Source organism: Camelina sativa, chromosome 17 (genome assembly GCF_000633955.1).
Source record: "Camelina sativa cultivar DH55 chromosome 17, Cs, whole genome shotgun sequence".
Lineage (NCBI taxonomy): Eukaryota > Viridiplantae > Streptophyta > Magnoliopsida > Brassicales > Brassicaceae > Camelina > Camelina sativa.
This window is the reverse complement of record NC_025701.1, coordinates 4,962,956-4,972,830: the sequence shown is the minus strand read 5'-3', so window position 1 is coordinate 4,972,830 and position 9,875 is coordinate 4,962,956. Positions and strand designations below refer to the sequence as shown.

The 9,875-nt window shown below is 36.9% G+C and overlaps 4 protein-coding genes across 5 annotated transcripts in view; 2 read left to right on the top strand and 2 right to left on the bottom strand.

Annotated features, from left to right (window-relative positions):
* On the bottom strand, positions 283–1,740 carry LOC104755367 (syntaxin-125). The gene is made up of 2 exons (XM_010477732.1): positions 1,080–1,740; positions 283–981 (listed from the first exon to the last, which is right to left on the bottom strand). Exons 1-2 carry the CDS (start codon positions 1,541–1,543, stop codon positions 549–551), a joined length of 897 nt encoding a protein of 298 aa, XP_010476034.1. The 5' UTR covers positions 1,544–1,740; the 3' UTR covers positions 283–548.
* LOC104755366 (ribosomal RNA-processing protein 17) lies at positions 2,023–3,612 on the top strand. Its single transcript, XM_010477730.2, has 4 exons — positions 2,023–2,204; positions 2,342–2,447; positions 2,812–2,935; positions 3,141–3,612. Exons 1-4 carry the CDS (start codon positions 2,077–2,079, stop codon positions 3,395–3,397), a joined length of 615 nt encoding a protein of 204 aa, XP_010476032.1. The 5' UTR covers positions 2,023–2,076; the 3' UTR covers positions 3,398–3,612.
* Positions 3,708–5,684, top strand: LOC104755365. Its single transcript, XM_010477729.2, has 3 exons — positions 3,708–3,722; positions 4,384–4,981; positions 5,119–5,684. Exons 1-3 carry the CDS (start codon positions 3,708–3,710, stop codon positions 5,487–5,489), a joined length of 984 nt encoding a protein of 327 aa, XP_010476031.2. The 3' UTR covers positions 5,490–5,684.
* The window catches only part of LOC104755363, a 3,542-nt gene continuing 705 nt past the window's right edge, over positions 7,039–9,875 (bottom strand). The window contains exons 1-4 of one of the 2 annotated variants that reach the window (XM_010477727.2): positions 8,933–9,234; positions 7,966–8,211; positions 7,722–7,865; positions 7,039–7,607 (exon numbers count right to left, since the gene is read on the bottom strand). In XM_010477727.2, the coding sequence (XP_010476029.1) occupies positions 7,116–7,607; positions 7,722–7,802 (573 nt within the window). In that variant the 5' untranslated portion in view covers positions 7,803–7,865; positions 7,966–8,211; positions 8,933–9,234 and the 3' untranslated portion in view covers positions 7,039–7,115. Of the gene's footprint in view, positions 7,608–7,721; positions 7,866–7,965; positions 8,212–8,932; positions 9,235–9,875 lie in introns of those variants that run through there. The other variant, XM_010477728.2, reaches the window with a different exon arrangement.

The following is a 9,875-nucleotide window of genomic DNA, read 5'->3' as shown; positions in this document are numbered from 1 at the left end:
AATTGACAACGATACAGTAAGATAAGTCCGATAATATTACATAAGAAAATGAATATAGGGGATTTTATAACTTGGTATAGATATAAAAATATTTATTCATATGTAATATTATCTATTGTAGTAAATTTATTTTTTGGTACTTGATAATAGAATTTCCGAAAGTGTTAGTATATATATGGCCGTATTCCATGTGGTCGTGCGGCTATAAAAGGTCCTAACGATGTATAGGGTTTGAGATACTTACATTAATTTACCTTTTTACAATGCATATACATGCTTCACTCTAACATATCAGCAATTCAGCATCAATGATTCACACAACATTGTCACATAAACACTAAGAATGGAGATATACCCAAAAATATAGGATGTCAAAAGATTTACAATAATAATAACGAACCGGTTTTCAAAAATCTCTACAATTTTTTTCCATGGTTTCACCGTAATCTAACTATCCCCCATTTCATATTGAAAAGGAAACAAAAAAAGAGAGGAGAAAAACAAGCGAAGAGATGATTTTGAGAATCAAGTGTAAATCTTTTGCAAATTCACTTCAACAAGAGCATTATGTGAGGTAGAAGGGGAATGAGAAGGAGCACAAAGATGATGATAAAGAGGATGATGGCGTAACAAGTCCATTTCCTCGAGCTCTTTTGGTATTCCCTTGCGTCTTGGAGCTGATCAGTCCCTCTTCTCACAAACGAGCTCGCTTTTGCAACATGGCTCTCTATGTTGTTCAGTTGTTGCCCTTGAGCTTCCACTAGAGCCGCCATGTCCATGAAAACTTGGTGCAGCTCCAGTAGATTCTTTTCTATCTCCTTCACTGCATCATGTCTCTCTTGGATCTCAGATATTGTGTCTAGGATTTGACCTCTTCCTTGGTCTTGAATCGCTTTTTGGAGAAAATTCTCGCTCTCACCGCTTGCAATCAAGTTATCAATTGTTTGCTCATCCGCTTTCTCTCCAGTTATTGTGAAATACCTGCACCAATTCTAACAAAATCACATATCTTGCGAACCAAGAAAACAAACAAGAGCAATAGCTTGCAATATAAGAAACCTAGGGGAAAAAACAAAGACCTGCGTTCTACAGTTTCCTTATACTCAGCGTTCATACGGGCACGTAGACCTTGGAAACTATCCATCAAGTCCTTAAGCTTCTTCCCAAGACCACTAACCACAGACGATCGAGTCCTATCCGTTGACGAACCAGGCCCACAACCAGGGACATTACGGCTATTAGCATTAGCTTTCTCTAAGGCTTCGAGCTTCTGCTTAATGAGTTTGACCCTTTTAAGGACCAAAGCTACGTCTCCATCCATCTTAGCTCGTAACTCCTTCACCTTCTTGGCATTGTGCACCGTCTTGCACTCTTCGTTCGAGTCTTGAAGCTTCTTGTAAAGAGTCTCGATTCCTTTCATGTCATCCTTCACACTCTCGACATCCTCGAAGAATTTGTCGAGGTTCATCGTTTCTTGACCTGCCTCAACATCCCCCAGTTGAGCCTGGTTCCTCTTGAATGAATTAGAGAATAAATCGTTCATTTTCGCTTCTTTTTTTTTTTTTTTTCTCTGACTTAATTAATTATGTACAAACGTTTTTTTTTTGGTTTTGTGTTTTTTTTCTTTGAACGTTTTTGTTCAAAAGCAATAGTTTTTGATGATGAACATCAACATCGTCATCCTCTGTATGAGAGAGTACGAGGAAGAAGATGCTTAGGAAGTTTTTTATTTTCTTTTAATTTGAGTGGAAAAGAAAAAAACTCAAGTTTTGTTGGAAGGTTTATTTTGTTTTGTTAGAATGAGAGACACAAGCCACTTTTGGTAATTGTCCAAAATTAGTCAATGGCATAACTTTTCTTAACCAAATTAGCTTCCTTTTGATCAATGACGTTATCACCCTTCTATTGGGCCAAGTTTAATGTTATCAACCTTCTATTGGGCCTAACCTAAAGCCCAATTAAAAGTCCAATTTTGCGTTCCTGCTTCTTCTTCTTCTTCCTTCGACTTGGCTTTTGATTAAACCTCACAAACCCTAATTTTTGACCTGAAACGTTTCGTTTCCCAAGTATCCGGCGATGAAGGGAGACTTGGGTGATGAGGAGCCGGGTTCACTGGCAACGCTGCCGACAAGAGGTAGGCATATTGGGAAGAGAGCTCTCAGGAACAAAAGCCTCACCGTCTCTTTTGACGAGAAAGATCTCAAGTATGTATTAAAAAAATTCTAAAATTTACTGCTTTTTAATCTCTCCCTAATCGGATTCAGAGTCAGAATACTCAATCTGGGTATCTTGAATTCGTTAAAATTAGCTCATTTTCTGATGTATGTTGTTTTGTTGGTAGGGATTTTGTGACTGGTTTTCACAAGAGGAAGAAGAAGAGAAGAAAGGAAGCTCAGAAGCAGCAGGAGGAAGCTATGAGGCGGAAACGAATCGAGGCTCGTAAGAAGGTGAGAGCATATGGAACTGTTGCTTCTCTTTGTATATCTTCTTTATTCTAATGTGTGTCATTCATCATCCATGCCTGTTAAAGATTAGTCTTAAATTCATAGTTTTAGCTAAATTATATGGTTTATGGGAGTTTTGAATCACTATCTTTTTGGTTAGTGGTTGTGCAATGAGCTTGTTCTGATACGTATCAATGGGAATTGAGTTGTTTCTTTTGTTTTGAATGCAAATATTAATCCAAAATGTAACATCTCTGAATGCTCCTATTGACCTTTTGATAGTGGATAATATGCCAGAATGATTGTTAATGTTCAGTCATTTGTATTATTTCGTGTTGTTCTGAATTTTTATATCTGAGCTTTGCAGAGGAAATTGGAAGAGCTAATGGTTTCGGGTCAAGGCGAGGATAATGAAAATGGGGAAGCTGAAGATGATGAAGAGGATGCAGAGGATGAAGAATCAGAGCCTGATGCTTCAGCTTCAGCTTCTGGTATTGTTTTCCTTATCACATTAGTTTTCAGCATGAAGAATTTTCATCTTTCTTTTTTTTTTTCACGCAATGCTTGATAGTTTGTTGCCATTACGTAAAGACTGATTAGCTGGAACTGAGAACTTGCAACATAAGCATTATTGAGTGTCTTTGCTTTAACTGGCCTTGGTCTGATATGTGCTGTGTTTCTTTGTGGATAAAAAAGGCACGACGATGTATGACACAGGCGAGCTGAAAGTAACTGTGACAACAAGCGAGATATCTTGTGAAGAGGAAGAGCCTGTTCGCAGGGAAAAGACCCAATCAACAGAATCGGGTTCCACGGTTAGAGCCTCCTCCAAGCAGCCTGTGCCTGTGAGGAAATCCAAACCCATGAAGCAGAGCAGGAAACGTTCAGGCACCAAAACTATGAAGAAAAGGGAGAAGAAGAAACAAGCAAGAGGGATTAAGACTTCGCGTTAGCAATATAGATATCTGTTGTCCTTTGAAAGTGAGACCCTCGCAGCTCCTGATGGTTTGGATTCTCAAGATTTTCGGATCGGGTTTTTTATTCTGTGGTTGAAAATGTGGGTAGCAATCGGATAATGTTGAATCTTGTAGTAACAATCACATTCCATAATCAAATTTTGTAATGTTTAAAGCCTTACTACTAACAATCGCTTTACCCTTCTCACTCATACATTTGGTTTTATTGGTGGCTGACACCAACGGTTGTAATTGATGGTTAATCACTGCGTTGGAGGCTACCCGTTTTGATGGCTACCAATCGTCAATGGGTTTGGCTTTGGTGATATGTGGAACCGGTTCAAGTTCCTAAAACATTATTTAATGTTAGAAGCGGATACAAATCGAGTATACAATTGATTTGCAGTTTCAATGTTCAAATCCGAAACGGTTAAAACATCACAAACAACTGTTAATTTACCGAATCATTCTTCTAGTTTTGTACGTAGGAGGACTGGAGGAGGATCCGATCGTGCATAAAAATCTTAGTAGTGAGAAAACAGAAATGGTGGCTACGTACGTACAAACAAATACGTTTGCATATCTTTCTAATTGAAAACAATCCTTTTTTTTTTTTTTTGTGTGTCGACTGAAAGTGAAATATATGCTGAGAGTAAGATAACGTTAAAAATAAGTGGTTTAGTGGTCACAACTTTGGAAACAATTGTATCAAAAACAAAAAAAAAAACCATTAGGTCGACTAAGAAAATTAGTAAATTACAAAGTTTTTCATTTTGTTCATTATTACAACATCTTTAGACTGCAGACACGTGGCCTTAGAAAAAAAACTCAAGTGACAGTAACACAACATTAAAAAAAAAAAACAACTTCTTCTATTCATTATCAACCGTCCATCTTCCAATGCTTAGATGATCCAACAGTGTAGGTTTAGTTATACAAGCCTAAAACGCTCCACACCTATATAAATCATCAACAGTAGATAGATCCACAAATCGGAAAATAAGAAAAAAAAAAAAAAAAAGGTGTCGTCGATGATATCGATCAAGGCGGCATTAATCTCAACCGGAATCGCCGCAATGTCTCTGTTTCTGAAGTACTCTGTTCCAATCGCAGTGGATTTCTCCGTATCGAGATTCCCGATCCTTTGGAGTTCGTTTCTCTCGTGGCTGAAACCGCCGTACATCTTCGTCGCGTCCAACGTCATAATCACCATCATCATAGCTTTCTCCAAGTTTCACCAGAGCATCGAAGAAGACCAGGAGGAAGAAGGTCATCAAGACGGCGAGATTTTACACTGTGACGAATACGAGTCTCATCAGGTTGACACGAAGGATGTGAATCTGGACGCCGATATCGATTTTGCGGTGAGAGTTCCACCGCCGATCCTCGTGGCGGAGGTGGAGAGATCGGAGGCTGTGTACGAAGAGAAAGATGAGGAGATCAACGGTGGAGATGAGTTGAAATCGGAGGTGAATCAAGTGCTGCCTAAGATTGAAGAATCGGAGAATCTCACTCCGGTTGAGAAACCTCTGGTTTCGGGTAGTTCCGGTTACCGGAAACCGGTTAAAGCGATCTCGAAAGGTACGGGGATAAAAGATGACGTCATTCTGTCTAACGGTTATATTTTTGAATTTTTCACACTATGTCGACCGTGTAGGGGTAAACTAGTAATTTTAGTTCGGAGCCAAATTAAATGATTTATTTATTGCTTTGTGCAGGCGGTAATAAAAAGAAGAAGGCGTTGGGAGTGGTGAAACCGAAGCGGCACGAGACGAGTAGTGAGAACACGTGGAAGATGGTAACGGAGGTGGGTAAGTCAACGTCGTTGACCACTCGTTTCCGGAGATCCGACACGTTAGGGAACGGAGTCGGCGGCGATGTGAAACGACCTGTCTTGAGGAAAGCGGAGACGTTTAGGGATGTGACTAATCATCGACAGTCGTCGTCTATGCAGCCGGTGAAGATGAAGATGAAGAAGGAGGTGTCGCCGAGCAGAGATGAGCTGAATCGAAGAGTTGAGGCTTTTATAAAGAAGTGTAAGGAAGAGAGGTTCGAGTCTTTCAGATTGGAGAAAGAGTTTGTGGCTTAATTAGAATGATGTTGAGATTAATTAGCTTTTCGTCTTTAATTAATTATCGTTTTTAATCTCAAATTACTTTTTGTATGAGAATTTTGACTTTTAAAAATTTGGCATTGAGCTCAATTTGTGCTGGTCTTGTTTTGTTATTGTTTGAAATTTTGAATCTTTTGTATAAACAAATGCAGAACAATGGAAGTTTGATTATTTGATATTAAGACGTTGTAGTAGTAAGCATTATCGAGTGACCTAGAATTGTAAACGTGACAACAAGCGGGATACGTGTGATGAGCTTATTTGCAAGAACAAGATCCAACCAACAAAAATTACAAATTCTTGAAGCAGAACCGGGAACACTAAGTCAACAACCAAAACTATCAAGAAAATAGATAATAAGTAAATAAGTAAGAGGGATAGACCTTGTGGTAACAATAGAGTGTTGAATTTAATCATTTGGAACTTTTGATTTCTCAAATTTGATGGGAAACAATCGGAGAATGTTATCAGAAAATAAAAAGTTATAGTGGTACTACATTTGTGGAAAAAAAGTTTGTTATGTTTAAAGCTTCGATTGTTTCAAACTCCACTTACGAATATGCGTTTTAATTTTATTTTTTCTGAAGGCGTTTAAATTTTTTTATACGAGAAAAACATAAGTTAAAGTATAAAACATCTTTGCTCGATAGGAAAAAGTAATTTTAAAATAAAATCAAACCTCTTTGTTCTATCTATGACTATGGTAACATATATATATGCTTACAAAAGTGTTAATTCAGACGGTTTCGTTCAAAAAAACAAAAAAAAAAGAAAACAAAAAAAGTGTTAATTCAGACGGTAGTTTTCCTTCCGATTATATTTGGTGTTTATAACTTTATACAAATACCAAATTAATATATGTTTAAATGAGTAAACTTTGATTTTAGAGAAATCTACGCTTTAAGTCTTGTTAGTTTAGAGAAATCTCTCTATACTGGTAATAATCGCTTCTCTCACACTAAGATTTGTTAAAAAGTAAAACACATTCTTAAAAATTAGAGACGTTTATATATGTCTAATTAATGACATGTGAGGTTCTTATTATAGAGAAATTGTTAGAGATTACTACATACATGCATGCCAAAGGGAACGTTTCACACAAGCACCCAAAATTTAGGACGTATTCATTATTCCGATATTTCCATTCACTAGTAAAAAAGTTTTATATAGTTACGGAATTATTTGTAGATATAACTTTGTTTGTGTAGCAAACATTTTTTTGTTACTGATTTGTTACAAAAATAGTTAGTAATTATTTGCTAGTAGCAAAATATTCCATCGTAGATAATTGTAACAATTTGCTACAAATTTGTGACTAACGGAAAAGTAGCAAATTGCTACGGTTTGTGACAATTTGCTTTAGTTATTTGTTACAGATATAGTCTGAAAAATCAGTAACAATTAGCTTCAAAAAGAAACAAAATGGGTGTAGGATAAAGGTGACATTTAGCTACACATCGTTTTGTGACAAACTTGTTCACCGTGTTAGTATTTGTGACAATTATTTACGACGTAGATACGAAAATCAAAATTTATAAAAAGCTACTGAAATCACAATTAACCTGCAAATATCATTGCAAAACAAAATTTCAAAAGCTCCAATTACAGAAAATAAAACAGAGTTTTAAACATGAAGAAAATAAAACAGTTTTTTAAGCCGGTAGAGAAAAGAAAGAGTTCTAAATAGGTAGATTGAGTAAAGAAAGGTGGGAGAACAACATCTTCATCTTCTTCTTGCTCATGAGACTCATCAGGGACATTAGTGGGATGACTTCGATGGACATCAGCCATTTCTGGAGGTTCAGTCGCAGGTTCAGGATTTTCTTCACCGTTCTCCCTGATGTTGCCTTGAGTTGGGCCAGTGACCGACGCACCCGTTGCAGAAGTTGGCTGAGCAGAGGGGAAAGTGTTTGCGTTACCTTCAGGCATATATTGCCTCATAAACTCAACCACAGTGGCCAGCTGCTCTTGTACAGAAGTCATTTGGCGTTCAAGAGAGATTCTTTGCACTGCACCAGCTGAGCTCTCCCCTCGCTCACGTATGTAGTTTTGTCCCCCGGTATCGAAGATCCTCCCACTGTGAGATGGTACCACCTACATAATATCGTTTAAGTTAAATATGAAATCTCATAAAAGTTATACCTCATCGACAATATTTTCTAACAGAAACAACTTAATAAGTGTTAAGCAGACTTCATATTCACTTACCGCAGATAACAACACCAGTAAATTATATAACTTACTGCAGATAAGAACACCAGTTGAAAGGAGAGCATTTGTGAACAACATTTTAAGTTACTGCAGAGTTACCAATCACTTACAAGCAATCGAGTAGCTAGAGAAAATCACTTACTGCAGGAGTAGGAGCAGCAAAAAAAGGGAGAAGAGAAATTAGTAGTTTGTAAGTTAGTTGGATAATATTGTTGACTTAGGGTATAGAAACATTAATTACCACAAAAGTTTGCCACCAAATATCTGTCCTCTCATCAGGAACGTCTTATCAGTTCCTCCATGGTCCCATAAAGCTCCATTGAGTTTTCTCGGGTGGAGGTGTGGCTAAGATTCTCTTTCAGGAGCACTCAGCAATGCATCGAGAGTTTGCTGGCTGTAGTTGTTTGCGTGCAAAAATAAAGCGCTTGTACAACGTGTGGCTCCTGGAGGTATGGAGCCTGGCGGTATGGTACTTGGTGGCATCCATCTTCGGAACACAAACAAAAATAAACAAGTCAAGTAAACAAATCCACAAAAATTTAGTTAAGTTTAAACATAGAACAAAGCGAAGTTTAGAATCCACATCTACAAATCCTAACCATCAAAAACATGTTCTTAACAGTAGCAAATAGCAACACATAACAAGCAAATGACAACACTTAAAGCAAATCATAAGTGTCAGAAGACATAAACCAGCAAAAGAACAATATCTAAACACCATAAATAGAGCAGCAAACAAGAAAAAAAAAACCAGAAAAATCGAACACTTACTCAGCCAACTAAAACAATATAAACTAAGCTAAGTGTCGGAAGATATAAACAATCTATAAACATCAACAAACAAAAAAACAATCATATCGACCACTTATAGACAATATATAAACATCATAAATAGAGCAGCAAACAAGAATTAAAAAAAAAAAATCAAAATCGAACACTTACTCTTGTTTAAAATTCAAAATCAAACATATCTAAACATCATCAAGTTGAAAACGTCCTCAAATCAAAACATTAACAATATGAACAAATCAAATTCTATAAAACCCTAAACATAAACAAAAATAAAAGATCTAAAAAACCTTAGAGAAAAATAGAAATTGAGCATGGAGACAAAGAGAGACAGAACAAGTAATTAGGGAAGGGAAGAAAAAGAAGAATTGATTACTAAGAGAAGAAAACAGAACTAGTAATTAGACACCGTCAGTTACCTGCTGGACCTGACTCGGAGGATCGTGATCGACGGTGGCCGGAGAGACTCAATACAGTTTGTGAAGAGATCAATCGGAGATCGGTGACAGCTGCTTCAACAGAGGCAGAAAGGGCTTTAGGTTTTGTTTTCTGATTTTGTCTAAGTGTGTCGATGTAAACAAAGAAGGAGAAAAATGGTAGTGTATATAATTAAAATCAAACAAGTGGGTTGTATATATATTTTGCTACGACCAACTCGTCGTCACACATCATGGGTTTTGTTACAACTAAATTGTAGAAAAATAATCTTAATTTTTTTATTCATATTTAACTACAGAATATCCATGGCTACAAAATAATTTGTCCCTTTTTTTGTAGTAAATTTGCTATAAATATTTTCTGTAGCTTTTTGTAAAAAACTTGCTACGAATAGTAACTGATTTGCAACAAAATCGATTAACTAATATTTTGTCACTAATGCGTAGCTTTTTGTAGATATAATTTGTTATTACTTATTCTGTAGCAATAGTTTGTAACTATATGTCAGGTTTCTTCTAGTGATCGTTAGCTTTAATTCAAATGATCACTGTCAAAAGAGACAATCACGTGTTAGATGTGACTCGTGACTTATCTTGTTAAACTCTGGACAGGACAGTGAATGGTGCTTACGGCTTTGCTTAGCAACGACCTCTTCATCGATTAATAAACGACATGCGTCGATAATGACTCCATCGTTACGTGCAATCGTATGATTGGTCGTTTAAGTATGGCGACGGGTCAAAATTAACAAAACAAATTAACTATGGACGGGGCCAACTAACGGATCTTCTTAGATACTCTCTCCTCCAAAAACAGCTTCGACTATTACTTACGCCGTGAAATCTAACGGCCGAACGTAAGACAAACTGGGCTACTCACTCTCACAACCACAGTTACATCACAGGGCAGTTGGATGTGTTGTCG